Genomic DNA, 23,229 nt, shown 5'->3' with positions numbered 1-23,229 from the left:
CATAATATCATTTACATGGAAGTTAGCAAGAATAAATGAACTATGTATTTTTAACAGATACAAATTCTTAGTAAAATAAAACCGAAATGCAAAGGTTAAATAAACAACAAATTTGGGGTAGCAGTTATCTCTAGGGAAAAGGGGAGGATAACAGGATAAGGGAGGAATACAAATGAGGGCTTCTTTTGTAACTGTGCTTTTATTTCTTTAAAAAGACCTAAAACAAATACAGCTAAATTTGACAAAGACTGATGGAATGGTTATGTAAAAATCTGTTATATTTTCTACTCTTCCATTGGACTAGAATGCACTTCATTTTAAAAGTGAAAATAGTGCCAGGTGCAGTAGCTCACATCTGTAATCCCAGCACATTGAGAAGCCAAGATGAGAGGATTGCTTGAGCCCAGGAGTTGGAAACCACCCTGGGCTACACAGAGAGACCTCGTCTCTACTAAAAATTAAATAAATTAGCCAGGCAGAGTGGCACACACTTGAGTCCCAGCTACTCCAGAGGCTGAGGTGGGAGAATCATTTGTACCTGGGAGATTTAGGCTGCAATGAGCTATATGGAGTCCACACCAGAGCCTGGGTGACACAGTGAGACACACACACACACAAAGTCCAAGGAGATAAGATGCTGTGGGTAATTCTAGGAAGCTCCTAGGTAAGTCAAGAGTTTTGGCAAGCATACTCTAATTCAATTCCCCATGGACTAAATGAAGCTAAGGCAGCCCCAAATTAACAAAAGGGTTATGTACCAAAACTTATTTTGTATCAGGTTTTAGAATCCAACTGTGCTTTCTCATAGATGTTTTAGAAGTTTAAAAAAAAAAAAAAAAAAGACGTTTTATAAAGTCCTATTCACTTTTTGGATTAATTTCAGATGTTAGCTCCTCAAAAGATGCTTCAATACCTGCAGATCAGTGAGAACTTACTCTACATGCCCAAAACACTTTGTACATGTCTCCATTACTTATCAAAAATTGCACTATAGGCCAGGCACAGTGGCTCACACCTGTAATCCCAGTACTTTGGGAGGCCGAGGCGGGCAGATCGCCTGAGGTCAGGAGTTCAAGACCAGCCTAACCAACATGGTGAAACTCTGTCTCTACTAAAATAAATAAAATAAAATAAAATAAAATAAAATAAAATAAAATAAAATAAAATAAAATAAAATAAAATAAAACAATAAATTAAATTTAAAAAAAAGAAGAAAAAAAAGAAAAAGAAAAATTAGCTGGGCGTGGTGGTTGACAGGAGTAGCCTCCCAGCTACTTGGGAAGCTAAGGCAGGAAAACCATTTGAACCTGGGAGGTGGAGGTTGTAGTGAGCCAAGATTGTGCCACTGCACTCCAGCCTGGGTGGCAGAGAGAGACTCCACCTCAAAAAAAGAAAAAAGAAAAAAAAAATTGCACTATAATTACTTGGTCCTTTTCAACCTGAATTTAATTCTTGAAGGATAAGACCTTGTTTCTTTTCATATCCATACCATCTAGTAAACTGCCTGCTGACCAATAAATGTCAATATTATGAATAAAAGCATAACTAAGCCAATAGCTTAGAGTAACAGATGAAAAACTCAAAGTATATAACCTTTACTACATGGATTCTGACAACTGTTTGGGCAACTCTGGGTTTCTCATTTGCGTTCAGAGTAAGTTTTTAGTATGTGAGCACAAAGCTCTCCATTGCTAAAAATAAGCTACATGCCATATACAGAATTACCTGTTTATTTACACCCTGATATGCAGTGATACATCAGTATGGATACACACATGTTGATGTTGTATTTTCCTTTAAGTATAACTTCACACTTTAGGAGGCCAAGGCAAGAGGATCACTCGAGGCCAGGAGTTCAAGACCAGCCTGGGCAACATATCAAGACTCCATGTCTACAAAAAATTAGTCAAGCACAGTGGCACACCACCTGTAGTCCTAGCTACTCAGGAGGCTAAGGTGGGAGGATTGCTTTGGTCAGAGTTTGAGGGTGCAGTGAGCTATCATAATGCTACTGTACTCCAGGCTAGACAACAGAGTGAGACTCTGTTTCTAAAAAATAAACAAAAAATATACCTTCAAACTAAAAACAAATCCAGAAAGACGCCACCAAATATCACTTCTTTTCCATGACCTCATGCTCAAGTAAGGCAATTAGGGTGTGTAAACAACTAGGGTGTGAAGAGTAACTTAACACTAGGTGAGGCTGGTTTGATTCTTTTCCTGTGAACATTCTATACTGCCCCAGACTTTTACATAGCAGTTTCAAACATTTTTCTAACATTCAGAAATCACATTAATACTCCCAAAATTAAAAAAAAAAGACCTACGGTATACAAGTACACAACAAAAAGTAACATACTTGATTCTTCCCAAATTATCTGCATACTGGTATTACCAATAAATAAGGGCAAGAGGGAGTAAATTTTATTGAGTACCTGCTATATGTCCAGGCACTGTACTAGTCATTTGGCTCGATTTTTAACAGTTTTATGAGGTAGGTAGAAATTAGAAAACAGGCTCAGTGCTAGTGAGAAGCAGAGATCTGACTTGAAAGCCTATACTCTACAACATCACATTTTCTTCACAATAGTACAAAAAATGAACATAAATGTGCTGGAATATATACCTGTGTTTCACGTTTTTAAGGATAAAATATATTCTAGTACACTGGAATATACACCTGTGTTTCACGTTTTTAAGGATAAAATATATTCTAGTGCACCAATGTACATTATTGTTACTTAAGTTTGATTTTATGGTGGACACACAGATTTAATAAAAAGATGGCAATAAAATTACCTGCACTATTATTATCATCATCCTGTTCAATGAAGACATGATCCAAAATAAAGCTGAGCAACTCAGACTGCAATGAAGAATCAGGGGTATAAACTAACGGCTCTAACATGTCACGCCCTCCTGACATAATCTGATGGCTGAAGATCATCAAAATATCACACAGAATAGTGAAGGCCTATTTAAAAAAAAAAAAAAAGAGAGAAAAGCATGCTATAATCCAAGGTTTCTCACTAACTGCCACAAATAATTTACATATTTAACACAGAAACAGAATCCAACTTTCTATATTTAAAAATCTTAAGAGAAATCAATGTTTAGTATTTTCCTAAGATTCTAAAGCTGAGAAGTATATATATTTGTATAATGCTTTACTAACTGCAAATTTCACAAATTTTTTTTTAATTTTCAGCAACATTAAGTGACTTGTACAATATGTTACACACTACCAAAACATGCAGGGTCAGGACTCAAACTCAGGTTTTCTAACTCCAAATCCCCTACTTTGCTCTATATTGCAATGCCCCAAGGTATTCATTCTCAAACATGAAATAATGTATAAACTTGGTACCATTCTTCATTCTACAGAAGAAAAAACATTAAAGAGATAAGCATTCGAATAGAGATCACAAAATCTATGGTACTTACTAAGCACTCTCATTGTTCACACGTGTACTGATTAAGTAGCGAAAACAACCAGATACGGGGCTGCTTACTATTTATCAGGTAAACCTGAACATATTATAATAAACATAAGGCTGAAGTTGTATCTCAAGGAGCTTAATAAAAACTCTGCCACGGGTTTTAAATGGAGTCACAGACTAGTTCCTTATTTGTTGGGAAGGGGTAATGAAAACAGAAATTTAGGGTCACAAAGTAAACCAGAAAATACATTTAAAGGAAGCCCATTCCTGGAAAGAGAATATAATACAGAGCACAAAGTAGATCTTACTAACAGTTTTGCCATTTTGGAACCAACCATATTTACTTTTTCTCTTTATGTTTTTACCCCTTCCTTCAGTCTCTTCTCCTAACTACTATAGTAGTAATTTATACCTATTAGCATATTTCAGTTTACAAAAACTTGCAACATAAAGAGTAAGGATATAAAGTATTAAGTATGATGATATTTACTAATTAGCTGAACTGGCAAATCAAGTGAGCTGACCAGGACACATTCTGAGAAGCTGTTGGGAAGACTGGGCACACAAGCTGTTTAATAACTAAATAATTAACCTCTATGGCCTGAGCAAGGGATTATATAGGCGGCTACACAGGATAACCCACAAGGATTATGTGTTAATGCTGTAAAAATAGGGATTATTATGCTGAATAACTTGGTGTCCCATGCAAATATAAAGTAATATTTCATGCATTAGGTTTGGATCCGTGCATGTCATTAAAATCCTATTCCAAGAGTTTAAATCTAAATTCAATTTACTACCATCAGAAATCTTGTTCCTTTCATCTGAATTATAGAGATGAAAATTAAAGTACCACACCCTTTATTGCTATAGTTCAAAACGACACACATAAAATTGGAGAGAATTCAGCAATGTAACAGTTATGGCTATATACTTCATATTTTTGGAAAAAAGAAAAAAAAGCAAAATTCAGTAACTGCATCTTGGCCATTGAATACCTTCTAATTCATGTGTGACCAAGCATATATGTATGGTAGGGACGAGAGAGATGGAAATATGAAAAAAAGAGACTAACAGCTGGGTACTGAATGGACATTTTAAACTACAGAAATCCAAATATGTTTTATTAAAATTAGCTTCGGTATTTTTAAATTAAATAAAAACAAGTGCCAAACAAAAGGGCTGGTATATTTGAACATATCACAGTGTCCAAAAATCATAGGTTGACTATTGGGATTCTACCTGAAAAAACAAAGGTTAAGCTGTATGAAATGGTTGCAAACCTTGATTCACCACATAATCATTTTGACTATACCATATTAATAGTTATTATGAAATGCTTGTGAAAACATCTTCCCATAAAAGCATTTGAAAAGCATGTTTCCAACGAAGCTTAATCCTCTCAATTAGAGAATGAGAACTGAACATGACGTTAGTTCTAAGATCAAACCAGGTAACAGTCTATTTCCAGAACTGAAAAGGTTGGAAGTAATGGAAGCATGAAGGCATATGGGTTGGGAAGGTTAACACTTGGAAGAGTGACTATAAATGTTTATTTCAGACAAGGTCCACAGAAAGATCAGGATGAGCAAGAATGCCAACATTTGATATTCTCAGAGAACAAAACCTCGTGGACTTTTCTACCCTGGAGCAAACTTGTTATATTAGTTGCTTTCAGGAATGACTTTTTGTTAATTTCATACACCTATAATTTGTATGAAGAAGTCTGTTTACCATGTGTCATAAAGGAACAACAACATAAATTAACTATAAGGGTAATCTATAATGCAATTATAAACCCCACATGAAATTAATCCATTTTATTATGCACAAGTCCAATATAATAACCTACTTTTTTAGTATAGTATACATAGGCAGATACAAGATATTTCTGCTTTGCTCAATCTTAGTATTATTTAAACTTTCTACATTAGTTCAGATTTTATAAAAGTTGCTTACAAAAAGATTACCATCTATAGTAATTACTAACCTGTTCCTTAACAGTAGTATTCACGTTGGTCAGGTAATGTTGACATATCTGACAAAATACTCTCATTTGTTTCTTTAAACGCAGCAAGTCCTCCTTGAAAAAATTTAACATTAACTTTTAAAAAATATTGTATAAACAATTCAGCATTTCTTTAAAATGTTTTCAATTACGTAAAACATTATCATATATATAGCTTTATTAACTCTACTTGTGCATTTGATTTAAATTTCTTCTTTATAATTTACAAGAAATGAAAACAAAGAGACAGTTTGTCTTACAACTCTCACCAAAGTGCAGCCTTAAAAATATGAGGTACACTAATAGATAATATCCTAAGGCTTTAGCCACTAGCACAGAATGCTAATAAAGATTTACGCTCCGTGCTCACATCATTTCAAGGGTGGTCAACCCATAAATGGAAGAAAATAATAAAAAAGAAATGGCATCTTCCATTTCTTGTTAGAAGGATACTGCTGTACTTTATAAAAACTCAGAATGGAAAACATTTTGTGGTGTTACTATAAACTTTAAAATTTTATTTATTTATTTGTTTGTTTGTTTGTTTATTTTATTTATTTTCAGATGGAGCTCATTCTGTAGCCCAGGCTGAAGTGCAGTGACATGATCTCGGCTCACTGCAACCTCTGCCTCCCAGGTTCTGGCAATAATTCTCCTGCCTCAGCATCCTGAGTAGCTGAGATTACAGGTGCACACCACCACGCCCGACTAATTTTTGTATTTTTAGTAGAGACAAGGTTTCACCATGCTCGCCAGGCGGGTCTTGAACTCCTGACCTCAAGTGAGTGGCCTTCCTCAGCCTCCCAAAGTGCTGGGAGTACAGGCGTGAGCCACTGTGCCTGGCTTACCATAAATAATTTTTTATTCACTCCTTTCCTATACTAAAAATACTTCCTTTTTTCCAGTTTATTTTTTAACTTTCAACATAGGTGAGCAATTATATATGGTAATATAGTCACCGTTCCTACTACAAGCTTAACATTTAGTTAAATTAACTTTTTCCTAAGTGTTTGATAAAAAGCACACAATGAGTGGGGCACAGTGGCTCATGCTTGTAATCCCAGCACTTTGGAAGGCCAAAGTGGGCAGATTAGTTGAGGCCAGGAGTTCATAAGCCTGGTCAACATGGTGAAATCCCATGTCTACTAAAAATGCAAAAATTGGGGTGGAGGTGCGTGACTGCAGTCCCAGCAGCTCAGGAGGCTGAGGCACAAGGATTGCTTGAACCCAAAAGTCAGAGGTTGCAGTGAGCCAAAACTGCACTACACTGAGCCTTGATGACAGAGCAAGACTCTGCCTCAAAAGGGAGAAAAAAAAAAAAGCACATAATGTTAACAATACTATATTGATTTTTCAAGAGGAAAAATCCATTTGTAGATATAAACAGCATCTTAAAAGCCCAGAGAAATTCTAAGTATTTAACATTATTCTCTGGGTTTAGGCAACACAAACTTATTATCAAGAGGATTACTTTTGGAAGAAAATGCCTACAAACACCTAACTCCAGAACTCTCAGAAATTGCGTGATATTTCTAAAAATGAGCTCAAACAATATTTAAGGCAATATCCAGCACTACAAGTACAATGTTTAAGCTTCCAATTTACAAATGGAAAAGGCAGTCCTGTTTAGTTCAATTACTGAACACATTAAGGATTATCATTATGGGTAAAGCTGTAAAAGCTCTATATGTACTAATAGCTGGCACTAGCACATTATATATTCAATCAGAAAATGATTGATCATGAATTTGGAACATCACTAGAGAGATCTTGAATATGAATAAGGTTATCTCAAAACAATACCAGAGCATAAGAAGATCTAGGGGCAGTTGGTTTATTATCTTCAATTTATGTAATCTAATACTTATATCTGTTTCAAAGGCTCTTGGTCATCAACTTTGAGAATACAGAAAACCACAGATTATGCAACCTTCAAATGTGAACAACAATTTTTAATTAAAAATCATACCTTGAAACAAACCATACTGATGTCCTCCACTGAATATACATCAAACTATAAATAACAGTACATTAGAAACAAGCAACATTTCACTGAAATAACTGATCTCATTAAATGTGTAAGTTTGCTGAAAACCGTTAATGATATTTAGTCTAACAAAAACACTATCGAACCACCACAAACCTTTGTAGAGCTGCTTTCAGTTATCTTAGCAAGTTGCCAAAGGATTACATAGTGAGTACACTGCAGTGCGTGAATAACAATCTGTAAAAAGAATCAAAGGATACAGTTAAAATTTAAAAGCCACAAGACTTCACTTTTCAAAGTTATATGTGTAACTAGTAAATAAATAAAAACCTGCTCAGGCATGTCTCCATTTTCGATTCCAGTTTTCAAGAGTTTGTAATTACAAGCAAATAAATCCCACTTTGAAAGGTCATGGGCACTGTAAAAATAAATAAATAAATAAATAAATAAATAAGCTTTATTAAAAAGCTAAACTTAATGACAGTTGTTTTGGACTTGACTGTTAACAGAATGCAGTAAATGCAGTAAACTTTAAAATGCCCCCACAACAACAACAACAAATTAGCTTAGAAATTAACATTATAACCCACAAAACATGCAAGTTTATTTCTACAGATTTAAGAAAACAGGAACTTCAAAATTCAACTTACTTATGAAAAGCAGTAATCCTCTTCAATGTTGACAATACCTGATATGCATCATCTTCATCAGGTTCTTCACCCTATGAATATTAATTATACTTAAGAATCATCAGAGTGAAAAATCCTAGGCTATCAAAATGTTACTATCACCCTGAAAAATAAAGAATAACGTAACAAAACCCACAAACAAACTTTGTCATTCAATACCTAGATCTGGCCAAATTTAAGAATATGGCTGGGGTAATAAGTCAACACAAGCTTGTTATCATAGAAACACCATAACTAAGAGAAAAAATGAAAATGACGTTCTTCTTTTTCTTCTAAGTAAACCTGACACAAAATTATAAAGGCATCTATTTTTTCACAGTAATAAATGCACTACGACAATAAAATACTTAAATGACAAGAAGATCAGAAAGACGATACCTAAAGGACAAAATCTAAGTACCTTAAATATATATCATCATGAAGACATATGACACTAATCACAAATAAATAGGGAAAAAAACCCTGAATAATGACTAGATATGCTGGTCCTATTTGGATATCAATATTTATTAATTTCATTCATTTTCAACTTAGGGTAACTTAAGTTTTGAAAAATTTTATCAGTCTTACTACAGGAAACATAAAATGTTTACACACTACTAAATCTACTGTGTTGAACTCTAGTTCTCTCAAAAAAGCACTTGTTTTTAAACTATAACTCTTCTACAAAGTAATTAAATTTAATTAACAAACCATTGCTTGATTTTAAATGAATTTGTCCTAATCAAAATCATATTCAGCCAAGAGTAGAGCTATTAAAATTTTTAACTAAGAATGTAATAATTGTACATCAAAATATTTGCACAAACCTCCAATTAGTAAAACTTAATAAGCCCGGAATAACGATATACACCAAATAAAAGTTAAATGAGTAGTTAATAAAACAACAAAACTAGAAATTACAAAGTCCATATGATTTTACAACATTAATGATAAAAGTGATGTGGAAAAGGCTAACAGCATTAATTTGACAATAACGAATTTTTATTTTATTCAAAAAATTTAATGTAAATATTTCCAGAAAAAATGACAATCACAACAAAAATACAAATGTATTTAAGTGCTATGCACTAAGCCTCTTTGGAAATACAAGAGAATAACACAGGAAACTGAAAAGGTTTTATAATATCAAAACCCAGACCAGGTGTGGTGGTTCATGCCTGTAATCCCAGCACTTAGCGAGGCCAAGGCAAGTGGATCACCTGAGGTCAGGAATTCGAGACCAGGCTGGCCAACGTGGTGAAACCCCATCTCTACTAAAAATACAAAAATTAGCCTGGTACGGTGGCACATGCCTATAGTCCCAGCTACTCGGAAGACTGAGGCAGGAGAATCGCTTGAACCTGGGAGGCAGAGGTTGCAGTAAGCTGAGATCGCACCACTGCGCTGCGTCTCAAAAAAAAAAACAAAAACAAAAAAACAAAAACACATAATGTCCTTCCCTAACCTACACTGCCAAAACACTTAGAAATACTCCACTTTTTTAGGCTATCTAGTCTAAATCCAGCTCTCCTTTTCTGTTCCATTAACACCCTATTCCTTAACAGCCCTGGTTTAACCAGGTAACTGTCCAGACCATTTCTCAAAACAAAAAAGATGTTAGTTTTGCTTTCACCTTCTCTGAGTCACAGATTCTTAACACTTTCTTATTTTGGTGAAGGAGTAGCCTGGTGAGTCATAGAACGAAAAGCCTGAACATCTTTTCAAAATTCTGCTAGGGACTATCACCAAGACTAACACTTGGGTGACTAATTGGCTTACTGGAGTAGAGGTGCTCAACTGACAAAATACTTGTAATAGTTATAATATATACCTCTTGCAGAAAATCTTCAAGAAGCCGGTTAAATTTATCTGCCAATTCATCTATCAGTTGACTTCTTGAAATATCTACCCTGTTGAAGATTGTGAACTCTTCATTACAGAGTGCATGGTAAGTTTTAGAACATGCTTCCAAAACATCTGTATCTGTGTGCTTCTCTACAATATTCCGGATCTGTCGCAATAAGGCATCCAAATGCTGCAAAATAATAATATTTTTCATCAAAACTAAGGCATATGTGATAGGTATAAGGTGACTACATCACCACAGCACCATGGAAAAAACTGTCAAATACAGTAACTCTACAACACAGAGCGTACATTTTAAGGTGCTTTTCTAATCATGATAAATAAATACACTGATTCATCCATACTTATTCCTCAACTTTAAGGGAGATATTACCTACCTCATAGGGCTGTGGTGAGAATGCTAACATATATTAAAAGCTTACATTAATTCATAGAACACAGCACAAGTGTTCAATAAATATTAGTTGATTTTGTCTTATAATTGTTACTATTGTCTATGGCCATACCACCCTGAATGAACCCAATCTCATCTAATTGTTACTATCTAGTTATCCGCCCCTAGTCTCCATAAATGATCAGTGACACAGTCACATAATAGCTAAGAATGAAGGTACAGTTGTCGGCATGAAGCAAAGGGAAGCATCATTACCACCATTCTGAGTCAAACTAATCTAAAGTACAGAAGACCTAAGCTATAGGTTTCCTTTCTTAAAATATGTCCCAAAAACATATTTTAAGAAATATAAACAAACGTTATGATGAAATGAACTAAAAAATTTTTCTTAAAGGTTTTTTTAACACAAAATAATCTTACCTTTTCTAATCGTCCAGTGGTATATATTTCCAAATCAAAGTACTGAGGCAACTGCAACAAGTTAGTCACCTTTTCTGCATCTACAGAGTACTGTGAAATACAAAGATCACGTTAAAAATATCACAATAAGGCCGGGCGCGGTGGCTCACGCCTGTAATTCCAGCACTTTGGGAGGCTGAGGTGGGCGGATCATGAGGTCAGGAGATGGAGACCATCCTGACTAACACAATGAAACCCCGCCTCTACTAAAAATACAAAAAAAAAAAAAAAATTAGCCGGGCGTGGTGGCAGGTGCCTGTAGTCCCAGCTACTGGGGAGGCTGAGGCAGGAGAATGGCGTGAGCCCAGGAGGCGGAGCTTGCAGTAAGCCCAGATCATGCCACTGCACTCCAGCCTGGGAGACAGGGCGAGAATCCATCTCAAAAAAAAAAAAAAATATATATATATATATATATATATATATATATAACAATAAGCATTATAATATTCTGTGAGGCATTTAGGAAAAAAAAACTGTGATTTCTTAATAACACTATGATATCGACACAAACTTACTTTTGCTAATAACTGAGGAAGGGCCACGGCAAAAAGTTCAGTGATTTTTGTCCTATCATCCAACTGTGTCTTCTTCTCCTTTGCTGTAAGCACCTGAAGTAACAGAAAGACTTCTATATTTATTAAGCCGATTAGCACTGTTAAGTGTTCAAGTTTTAATTAAAACATACAAAATGATTACTAAAAGTAAACTTCAAGAGATGGACACAAAAATTTCACTATAAAACATTAACCCTAAAAGTGACACGAAAGAGAAAACTACACATTATAAAAACACAAAGCTACCTGAAATAACAAAAAAAATTTTACATAGTCCTAGAGGGAAAATCAGTATCCAATAAGACTCATCAACTCTATCTTCAGATGGTAGGAGAATCAGTTAAAAATAGGAAATATAGTTTAGGAGCTTATATATAAAATATTGGGATTGACCAGCATTTCTGCTTACTCTAGGCTGTGGAACACAACACATAAGTAACAAATTCAAAACACTAAATTGCTATCAGCAATTAGCAAAAAGAAACAGAAATTTTTAAACGCAGAAATAGAAAATATAGAAAACATCACCTTGTCTTTGATAAAATTTTGTTTCAGTTATGCACAAACACAAATATATTCATGTGTAATACATCACAATATAAAAAAGAATTTTAATGCTTTATAGTCAAAAGTTTGAAAGCCTGTGGAATTGTTGGTATAAAATGCAAATTCATGTAAACTTTACAAAAATGCATTAAAATATGATCCCAGTAAATAGAAATTTCCCTATTTTAATAACAAATTATCTCGATTTTTATTTCCGATTTTATTTTAGAAGAAAAAGAAACCAACTCCATAAATAGAACATACAACTGCACCATTCCCAATGGTGTACACTACATTCAGTCATGAAGGCAGGGACTGTCAATCATATCTCCTGCAGTTAACTAAAAAAGTATCTTATAGAGAACTCAAATTTCTCAAATTGCTAATGCTTTAAAATTTACCTTTAACATATTTATAAGCAAAGGTTGTCTGAAAAATAAAACAAAATTTTTAAAAATTTTGTTTCATGGCTAAAATGGAATTTTTAAAAGATTCTGAAAAAGGAGAAATGGAGTTTAGAATATTGAAAAGACATTGATTGGCATACCCTTTTTCCTGTCCCTCTTCCCACGGGAGGATGACATTCAGCCGCTTGTCTAATGGTACAAAGCATTATTTCAATCAGAGCACTCTCTTGCCTATCTGTTAGTGCTAAAAAAAAAAAAAAAAAAAAAAAAAGTCAAAAAGTCAAAAAGAGCCTATTTCTTCTCCCTATACGCTACTTGCATTATTACATAACAGTTTCTTCTGCCTGTAAACAGAACCTGCCCTAAGGTACTAAAGAAAATCCCATTACTGTATCACAGAAAAGACAACCTTCCTAAAACCCTCAGCATCCCAAATCTATCCACCACAGATTCATACATTTGGGTAAAGAAAATAACCCAGATTAAAAAAAATAAAGAATGCTGACAGCAATTACATCTTTTTACATAGCATAATATTTACATGAAAACAAAACTATGCACCAAGTAAGACTTTCTATCAAATTGTCTTGACTAAAAAGGATAAACAAATGGAATGAGTAAAAATCTACTTACAAAACTGTCTAAACAAAAATATCATAATTAAACATCCTTACCTTCCTCTCCACTAAGTGGCTCTTCCAGCAACAAGCTATTCATACATTCCCAGTCTTTCAGCAGCTCAGTAGCACAGTCCCACATGCTATCCACAAGGTATGCTGCATGCTCATGTAACTAAAATTTAAAAAGAGCAACATGGTCTTAGACAATAAGCACACTAGCCTTAACTCAAAAGAATGGAAACTTTATTGATACCATCTACAAACTCTCAAACAGCTGTCTATTTTTTGAGGCCAAATAGATGAAAGGACAGAGAAGAAACTGCCTTAGTCTGCTTGCTATAAGAAAGATGTGTTAGGTAGCATCATTACACATTAACAATTATCATTAAAACATTAATATGAAATATATATATTTTTAAATATTTTTATATATTTATAATAAATTTTATATATTTGGTGGGGCAGAGACAGAGTCTCACTCTCGCCCAGGCTGTTGGGAAGTGGTGCAATCTTGGCTCACTGCAACCTCCGCCTCCCAGATTCAAGTGATTCTCCTGCCTCAGCCTCCCAAGTAGCTGGGACTACAGGCATGCACCACCACATCCGGCTAATTTATGTATTTTTAGTAGAGATGAGGTTTCACCATGTTGGCCAGGCTGGTCTCAAACTCCTGACCTCAGGTGATCCGCCAACCTCAGCCTCCCAAAGTGCTGGGATTACAGGTGTGAGCCACCACATCTGCCCTGAAAAGTATTTTATAAAGAAATTACATACATACTGCTTATTTGGACCTAATATTATATCAGTTAGCTACTCTCAATTCTTAGGTATGCTATGAATTTACTTTACCTGAATGGGAGTGATAATGGTTAATTAAAACACAAAATGTATGTTTGTCAATTCAATGTATAAGCAAATCATTCTCTTCATTATGTGAAGCTTAAAAGACCCTTAAAAGGCCCAGCTTAAAAGCTGGGCATGGTGGCTCACACCTGTAATCCCAGCACTCTGGGAGGCCAAGGCAGGTGGAAAACCTGAGGTCAGGAGTTCAAGACCAGCCTGGCCAACACGGCAAAACCCTGTCTTTACTAAAAATACAAAAATTAACCAGGTGTGGTGACGCGTGCCTGTAATTCCAGCTACTTTGGAGGCTGAGGTGGGAGAATCGCTTGAACGTGGGAGGCGGAGATTGGCAGTGAGCCGAGATCACACCACTGCACTCCAGCCTGGGCAGCAGAGCGAGACTTTGTATCAAAAAAAAGGAAAAAAAAAACCCTACTGTTTTCCAACTCCTTTGGCGGGGGGAGGAGGGGGCGTGCAAATCATAATAATTATACAAAAAAAAAAATCTGTCAAAGCAATTACAAATAATAAAAAAATCTAAATCTAAATGCTTTATGAACATGGAATATCCTCAAAAACTGGCAAACCGGGCCACGTGCTGTGGCTTATGCCTGTAATCCCAGCACTTTGGGAGGCCAAGGAGGGAGGACGGCTTGGGCCCAAGAGTTGAAGACTAGCCTGGGACACGAGACACCCCCATTGTCTACAAGATTCTAAAATAAACTAGCTGGGTGTGGTGGCACACAGTTGTAGTCGGAGCTACTAGGGAGGCTGAGGCAAGAGGATCAATTGAGCCCAGAAGTTCAACGCTGCAATGAGCTATGATTACGCAACTGCACTTCAGGCTGAGGGACAGAGCAAGACACAGTCTCTTAAAAAAATAAATAAAGTATTTGCAAATGGAATCCAACAATATATAAAAAGAATAACATCATGAACAAGTAGGTTGATCCAACATTTAAAAAGTCATTCAACATAACTCAACACATTAACATAGTAAAGGATAAAAATAAAACAATCACCTCAAGGAATGCAGAAGCATTTTACAGAATTCAATTTCCATTCATGTTAGAAACTTTCAGCAAAGAAAGCATAAAAGGAAATATTCTCAATCTGATTATAAATAGCTACAAAACACCTATAGCTAACAAGGTAATTAATGCTGAAATATTGGACACTTTTCCCAAAAGATCAGGAACAATCCAAAGATGTCTACTTGAGACAGAGTCTTGCTCTGTCACCCAAACTGGAGTGCAGTAGCACGATCTTGACTCACTGCAACCTCTGCCTCCCTGGTTCAAGCAATTCCTGTGCCTCAGCCTTCCAAGTAGCTAGGATTACAGGCATGTACCACCACGCCTGGCTAATTTTTGTATTTTTAGTAGAGAAGGGGTTTTGTCATGTTGGCCAGGCTGGTCTCAAACTCCTGGCCCCAAGTGATCCACCCGCTTCAGCCTCCTAAAGTGGTGAGAATACAGGCGTGAGCCACCGCACCTGGCCCTACTCAACATTCTACTGAAGGTCTTAGCCAATTCAGTAAGGCAAGAAAAAAAAAATGAAAAAAATGCTGGAAAGGAAAAGGAAAATTATCTTTCTTTATAAATGACCTGATGGTATAACGTAGAAAATCCTAAAGAATAAAAAACCAATTATATATCCATATATAGAAATAACTAGAAAATTAAAAGGCCCGATCACTAATCAAATAATATGTAATATGAACACCAAAAATAAATTTTGAGCCCTCTCAAAATCTGGCTAACATTGTAGGTTTCCAACTTTAGGGAGACTAGTTTAAGTCCACATCTACAATTGCAATGGCAGTTACCAACATTTGAGATCTTACAATGTTCTAGATCTGTGTTAAGTTTTATACAGATTATTTCAGTGTTAACTCAGAATTTATTACTCATCTTTTTACTAGGAAACTGAGGCTTAGAAAGAGTAAGTAGCTAAACCAAGATCACACAAATAGTAAGCAGAGTAGTCCAACTGACAAATAGGATTTTGAACTCTAAAATTAATATTCTCAGCACTATACATAAATCCGACCGTTTGAACATCTTACTAAAAGTAGAAAGCGGCCGGGCACAGTGGCTCACACCTGTAATCCCAACACTGGGAGGCCAAGGCAGGCGGATCACCTTAGGTCAGGAGTTCAAGATCAGCCTAGTCAACAAAAAATTAGCTGGGCATGGTGGCACACACCTGGAAGCTCAGCTACTCGGGAGGCTGAGGCAGAAATGCTTGAACCTGGGAGGGCAGAGGCTGCAGTGAGCCGAGATGGCGCCACTGTATTCCAGCCTGGGTGACAGAGCGAGACTCCGTCTCAAAAAAACAAAAAACAAAAAAAGTAGAAAGCATATTTTTAAAGAAATTTGGGGAGTGGGTAGATCTCCATTCTATTCACAATTTACTGTGCTACAAGGAAGGAATATATATTTTCTTAATGTGCCTCATTCTAACCCCTTTTCCAAAATTTTTTGAACCTAAGTATAAAATAAATACTATCAACTAACCTCACTTTCTAGAAAGAAAAAAACCAACGTCTTAACAAGGTTGGCATTTGGACCTTGTCTTCCTCTTCTTTTCATCATTCCATCTTCCTCTGGATCTCTACGACTGAAGAGCCTGTGAAAAAAGTAAAGTATTTATTTTATGACAACAACAACAAAAAATTCCTAATCAAAAAAAATTAACTGGATTTCGTATCTAAGGATCTAACAAAGGAGTAAAGGAGAACTGGGTAAGTACGATATCATCCAACATTATGGCACATCACGCAAATAATTGCTATAAACCTTTTTCATTTCACGTTTGATGGTAATTCTAAGTCCTTTTAAACTAATTTCTCAAGTTAATTGTGCCGTCATAAATTATTTGTTTTTAAAAACCTTACTGTATTTTATGTAACTGTTGCCTTTCATAAAAGTAGTACATTGACAAAGCTACACCATTTATGCTAAAAAATCTATGATACACATTCATCTTGAAAACAAAACATACACTTTCCTTCCATCCTTCTTGCAAAATTACAACTTACTGTCCTTTTACCATGGATAGCATGAGCATTTTTCCTCATAATCAACAAGAGAATTAACACTAAACAGCAATGAATAGAAAACTGTAGTGTAAATGTTTTATGCCACCTACTCTTTCTAATAATTGCTGCACCCCCAACAGGCATTTTAATAAAATCATAGCAACAAGAAAAGTTTAATCTATATGGCTCAAAATGGTCTCTTTGAAAGCCATTATATAACAATCTTTGAGTGTTTTCTGTGATCAGATATTCACACTTCTACTCATACTACCTAATCTGAGTTAAATAGGATCATAAAAGTAAAGACACTGTAGAATTCTTGGGATTCTTATGTCAAACTTTATTAAGTACTTGAAGAACCTTTTAATATTTTCTAAAGCAAAGGAAAAATAAGTTTGAAGACGAAATATAGCCTGTAGTCCCAGCTACTCGGGAGGCTGAGGCACGAAAAGCGCTTGAACCCGGGAGGCAGAGGTTGGTTACAGTGAGCCGAGATCGCACCACTGCACACTCCAGCCTGGACAACAGAGAGAGGCTCTGTCTCAAAAAAAAAAAAAAAAAGACTAAATATAGCATAAGCAATATTTAGAAGCTGAAGCAGGTATTAGAAGGGTAAACAATTACGAAGAGGTCAGCCTTAATATTATAATATAGTTAGGTATCTTTCTAACCATGTTCACTGAAAGACATGGGTACATTTCCCTTTAAAGATCTAACTTAAATAAATCAAAGAACTTAGGAGAAATCTAAACTTTTAAAGGAAAAAGCAAAATGTGAAAGCTTCGATATGATCTGTAGTAATTTTTAAAATAAGTTTTATATATATATAAAATCTTAATGTCAACTGTAACATAACAAATTACTGTTATGAAAGCATGCCTCAGAAAATGAGTAACAGAACTATAGATTTACTTTTTGAAGAGAAATTCTCCAGCTGCTACTGCTACTGGCCGGTGAGCTGAATAAACCAGGTGATAGACATTTTCACAATCTTCTGCAGTAAGAACTTCTTCACTACTCCTAAGAAATAAGCAGTAACAGGTGCTTTTAGTAACGTCATAATTCTAAGCATATTAACAGTACCAAAATTTATGCTCATACTTTTATAAAGTTGTAAAGTTTCACAAATTCGTGTTAAAGGAAAAAAAAAAAAAAATCAAGCTTATTTAATCACCATCTACCAAAATCTATCAAAGATAAATGCCAGGTAAACTTAAAAGTGAATGTAGAAGGTAAACTAACATTTAAGAGAATCATGTCACATGGATGCTAACAGAAGAGGAAGACAAAATAATGAAAACTGATATAGAAAGTAAAGGGGCAGCAAGCTAAGAGCTTAGAGTTAAAAATCACAGATAATATAATACTTTGCTTATATTTCATAGTAATATTAAGTCACAACATTACATCAAAATATACTAATGTCTCACTTATATCACATCCATCAAGAATGCTTCATCCACCATGTACTGAACACCATATAAGGCAATGCAAGTGGTTTTCCCAAATAACTAAAATCTAAGTGTCAAAGATCTTTAATTGCAATCACTGGGGAAAAAAAATCTTACTAAAATGTAATGTTCATTTTCTTTTTCTTATCCTTAAAGAATAAAATAAGCCTAACAAAATATTTTCAATAATCATAATCATTATTAAGGCCCATCAACCACAGTACCCCAGGGTAAACGCTGTGAATTCTTCCCTTGCAACTGCATTTAAATTCCTGGCCCCTGGCAGGTCTTTCTCTCCCAATATGCTTCTAGTCTACTGTAATATATAATCTAGGTTTTTACCATTATATATAAATTCAAATTATAGGACCACTGCCAGAGGAAAAAAAACTAAGAAGACTGGATAGTTGAAGCACACAGATCCTCTTTTTGGTTTTCTGTTGTGCTGAAAGCTTCCAGAAGTCTGATGTCTAAGAGGTATTACTTCTTTTTGAGAGAAAAAGATACTAAATTGTTAAAATTCAAGTTTCAAAAGCACATTGATTTCAATTGCTCTTTATATAATATCAGATTGTTCTTGGAAAAATAACTCGTGTGTTTTTAACAAAATAACCCTGAATCAGGCTGGGTGTGGTGGCTCACACCTGTAATCCCAGCACTTTGGGAGGCTGAAGTGGGTGGATCACTTGAGCCCAGGTGTTTGAGACTAGCCTGGGCAACATGAGACCTCATCTCTACAAAAAAAACCGAAAGAAAAAAAAATTAGCCGGACATGGTGGGACTACAGTAGCTATAGTCCCAGCTACTTAGGAGGCTGAGGTGGGAAGATGGATTGAGCCTGGGAGGGCAAGGCTGGAGTGTGAGCCGTGATCACACCACTGCACTCCAGCCTGGGTGACAGAGCAAGACCCTGTCTCTAAAAAACAAAACAAAAAAACACTGAATCAAACAAGTTAAAGTATTGTAATTCTACAGAAGTTCACTCATTTTAACTTTTTGAAAAGGAACGTTTCTAAGAAATTTAAATTATTAGGTATATAGATGGCTGAAAATCAACATGAATGGCTATGTCTATTATCTTTGATAAAAAATATCAGAAGCCGGGCGCGGTGGCTCCCGCCTGTAATCCCAGCACTTTGGGAGGCCGAGGCGGGCGGATCACGAGGTCAAGAGATCGAGACCACGGTGAAACCCCGCCTCTACTAAAAATACAAAAAATTAGCCGGTCGTGGTGGCGGGCGCCTGTAGTCCCAGCTACTCAGGAGGCTGACTCAGGAGAATGGCATGAACCCGGGAGGCGGAGCTTGCACTGAGCTGAGATTGTGCCACTGCACTCCAGCCTGGGCGACAGAGCAAGACTCTGTCTCCAAAAAAAAAAAAAAAAATCAGAAATAAGATGCTTCTAGTGTACTATGGAGGATGGTGGGAAAGAAGCTATAGAAATATATGTAGCATACTTTATTTCAGAATTCTTTCAAAAATTTTATACACAACATGTGTATATAACATTTATGATTTTAAAATATAATTAAAAATTAAAGAAAGAATGCAACAGTTAACAGACTGCTCAAGAAATTCCAAGGTAAGTGAATTCCCTGAATTGTCAATATCTGTAGAACTACCTTCTTTTTAATTACTGCAATATTGTCCGATTCACAGAAATGGGAATAACCACTACCATCTCACTGAGCTATAGTATTAAATGAAATTATCCATATAAAGTGCTTATATTTGCTATTATCTTACATACTAATTTAATTCTTCCTCTATCTTTTTTTTTTTTGAGACGGAGTCTCGCTCTGTCACCCAGGTTGGAGTGCAGTGGCTCGGTCTTGGCTCACTGCACGCTCTGCCTCCCGGGTTCATGCCATTCTCCTGCCTCAGCCTCCCGAGTAGCTGGGACTACAGGCGCCCGCCACCATGCCCGGCTAATTTGTTTTGTATTTTTTAGTAGAGACAGGATTTCACCGTGTTAGCCAGGATGGTCTTGATCTCTTGACCTCGTGATCCGCCCGCCTCAGCCTCCCAAAGTGCTGGGATTACAGGCGTGAGCCACCACGCCTGGCCAATTCTTCCTCTATTGATATGCACCCTTGGTTGTTTTCAAAATTCTGCTATTACAAACAATGCTTTGTTAGAGAACATGAGCATTTGAAAATCTGACAGATACTGTCAAGTTTTTCTCCAAGGAGCTTAGACCAATTTATACTCCCATCGACAATGTAAAAGGGCCTGTTATGGCATAGCCTCAACAATATAGTGTAATTACCAAACACTTTCTATCTTTGCCAAGCAAACATGTAAAAGTCTCACTTTAATATATATGTTTATAAGTGTGGCCCAACATCTTCTCATGTTTAAATTCGTACTTTTCTATCCATGATCTGACCCATAATATTTGACTGTTTTCCTATTATTACAGATTTCTTCAACTGATTTGCAGAAATTAACTCCTTTGATGCAAAAATATCTTGCCCAATCTGAGTTTTCGGTATTTTATGCCATACAGACATTTTTAGGTTTTTATATAGTTAATTCACTGATCTTTTTTTTTTTTTTTTTTTTTGAGACGGAGTCTCGCTCTGTCGCCCAGGCTGGAGTGCAGTGGCCGGATCTCAGCTCACTGCAAGCTCCGCCTCCCGGGTTTACGCCATTCTCCTGCCTCAGCCTCCCAAGTAGCTGGGACTACAGGCGCCCGCCACCTCGCCCGGCTAGTTTTTTGTATTTTTTAGTAGAGACGGGGTTTCACAGTGCTAGCCAGGATGGTCTCGATCTCCTGATCTCGTGATCCGCCCGCCTCGGCCTCCCAAAGTGCTGGGATTACAGGCTTGAGCCACCGCGCCCGACCTAATTAACTGATCTTTTTATATCTAGCTTTTGTGTCATGCTCATAAAAGCCTTACATGGTCATTTTATTGATGCATATGTGTTTATCTCTATTTTTATTCTGCTTCATTGATCTTTTTTGTCTATTCATGCACCAGGACCAAAATTTTTAAATTACTATGATTTTATAATACATGACTTAAAATTATATTGGGCTAGTCCTCACTCATTAGTTTGTATCATACTCTTCTGGCATCTCTTACATGATAAATTTTCCATATGAAATGTCACAATTTGCTTGCTATGGCAAAAAAAAAAAAAAAAATCCTTTGCCTTTACTATATACATTGTGGTAAATATACAGAATAGGAAGATTACAGAGCCTTTAAATACTGAGTTTTCCTAGGTGAGCTTTCCAAATTCAAGGTTTCTTTTATGTCCCTTAGTTGCATTTTATTAATGTTTCTTTGCATATATCTGGTAGATATCTTATTTCTAGATATTTCTATAAAAAATTGTATTATTTTGAAATGAGAAGACTCTGATTTTTAACTCTCTCAACATACTACCCAAGTGCTTGGTTTAGAGACATCACCTGATAAATATTTATCCTGAAATGCAGAAAACAAGTGCTGGTGAGGACGTACAGAAATTGGAAATCTTGCCGGGCGCGGTGGCTCAAGCCTGTAATCCCAGCACTTTGGGAGGCCGAGACGGGCGGATCACGAGGTCAGGAGATCGAGACCTTCCTGGCTAACATGGTGAAACCCCGTCTCCACTAAAAATACAAAAAAAAAAAAAAAAACTAGCCGGGCATGGTGGCGGGCGCCTGTAGTCCCAGCTACTCGGGAGGCTGAGGCAGGAGAATGGCGGGAACCCAGGAGGCGGAGCTTGCAGTGAGCTGAGATCTGGCCACTGCACTCCAGCCTGGGTGACAGAGTGAGACTCTGTCTCAAAAAAAAAAAAAAAAAGAAAAAAAAGAAAAAAAAGAAATTGGAAATCTTGGCCGGGTGCAGTAGATCACGCCTATAATCCCAGCACTTTGGGAGGCCGAGGCGGGTGGATCGCCTGAGGTCAGAAGTTCGAGACCAGCCTGGCCAACATGGTGAAACTTCGTCTCTACTAAAAAAACAAAAATTAGCCAGGCGTGGTAGCAGGCACCTGTAATCCCAGCTACTCGGGAAGCTGAGGCAGGGGAATCGCTTGAACCCGGGAGGTGGAGGTTGTGGTGAGCCGAGATCATGCCACTGCACTCCAACCTGGGCAACACAGCGAGACTCTATCCATCTTAGAAAAAAAAAAGAAAAGAAATTGGAAATCTTGTACATTGCTGGTGGGAACGTAAAACAGTCCAAGCTTTGTGGAAAGTATTATGGCGGTTCCTCAAAAAAAAATTTAACAGAATTACCATATGATCCAGCAATTCCACTTCTGGGTATACATAAAACAACTGAAAGCAGAGACTCAAACAAATACTTGCACATCTATGTTCATAGCAGCATTACTGACAATAACCAAAGGTGGGAACAGTCCAAATCTCCATCAATGCAAAAATTGATAAATAAAATGTGGAATATACATACAGTGAAATATTCAGCTATAAACAGGAGTACATGCTATAATAATGTATGAAACTTGAAGAAATTATGCCAAGTGGCCGGGCGCAGTGGCTCAAGCCTGTAATCTCAGCACTTTGGGAGGCCGAGGCGGGCGGATCACGAGGTCAGGAGATCGAGACCATCCTGGCTAAGACGGTGAAACCCCGTCTCTACTAAAAAATACAAAAAAAAAACTAGCCGGGCGAGGTGGCGGGCGCCTGTAGTCCCAGCTACTCGGGAGGCTGAGGCAGGAGAATGGCGTGAACCCGGGAGGTGGAGCTTGCAGTGAGCTGAGATCCGGCCACTGCACTCCAGCTTGGGCGACAGAGCGAGACTCCGTCTCAAAAAAAAAAAAAAAAAAGAAATTATGCCAAGTGAAATAAGCCAGATGCAAAGAACAAATATTGTATGATTCCACTTACACGAAATATCTAGAATAGGCAAGTTCATAGAGACAGAAAACAAAACAGTGGTTACCAGGATCTGGGGGAAGGGGACAATGGAGAATCAGTGTTT

The 23,229-nt window shown here is 36.5% G+C and overlaps 1 protein-coding gene across 8 annotated transcripts in view; it reads right to left on the bottom strand.

The window, feature by feature from the left end:
- The window catches only part of STAG2 (stromal antigen 2), a 145,940-nt gene that overhangs the window by 28,597 nt on the left and 94,114 nt on the right, over positions 1-23,229 (bottom strand). For all 8 annotated transcript variants that reach the window (XM_030933754.1, XM_030933755.1, XM_010354601.1 and 5 more), the window contains 12 exons: positions 17,751-17,858; positions 16,315-16,426; positions 13,007-13,124; positions 12,473-12,576; positions 11,341-11,433; positions 10,787-10,876; positions 9,938-10,141; positions 8,086-8,156; positions 7,766-7,853; positions 7,592-7,672; positions 5,431-5,523; positions 2,800-2,974 (listed from right to left, as the gene is read on the bottom strand). In XM_030933754.1, coding sequence (XP_030789614.1) covers positions 2,800-2,974; positions 5,431-5,523; positions 7,592-7,672; positions 7,766-7,853; positions 8,086-8,156; positions 9,938-10,141; positions 10,787-10,876; positions 11,341-11,433; positions 12,473-12,576; positions 13,007-13,124; positions 16,315-16,426; positions 17,751-17,858 — 1,337 coding nt within the window. The remainder of the gene's footprint in view (positions 1-2,799; positions 2,975-5,430; positions 5,524-7,591; positions 7,673-7,765; positions 7,854-8,085; positions 8,157-9,937; positions 10,142-10,786; positions 10,877-11,340; positions 11,434-12,472; positions 12,577-13,006; positions 13,125-16,314; positions 16,427-17,750; positions 17,859-23,229) is intronic.

The sequence above is a fragment of the Rhinopithecus roxellana genome, chromosome 7 (assembly GCF_007565055.1).
Source record: "Rhinopithecus roxellana isolate Shanxi Qingling chromosome 7, ASM756505v1, whole genome shotgun sequence".
In the NCBI taxonomy this organism is placed as follows: domain Eukaryota; kingdom Metazoa; phylum Chordata; class Mammalia; order Primates; family Cercopithecidae; genus Rhinopithecus; species Rhinopithecus roxellana.
This window is presented reverse-complemented; position numbering and strand designations above follow the sequence as displayed.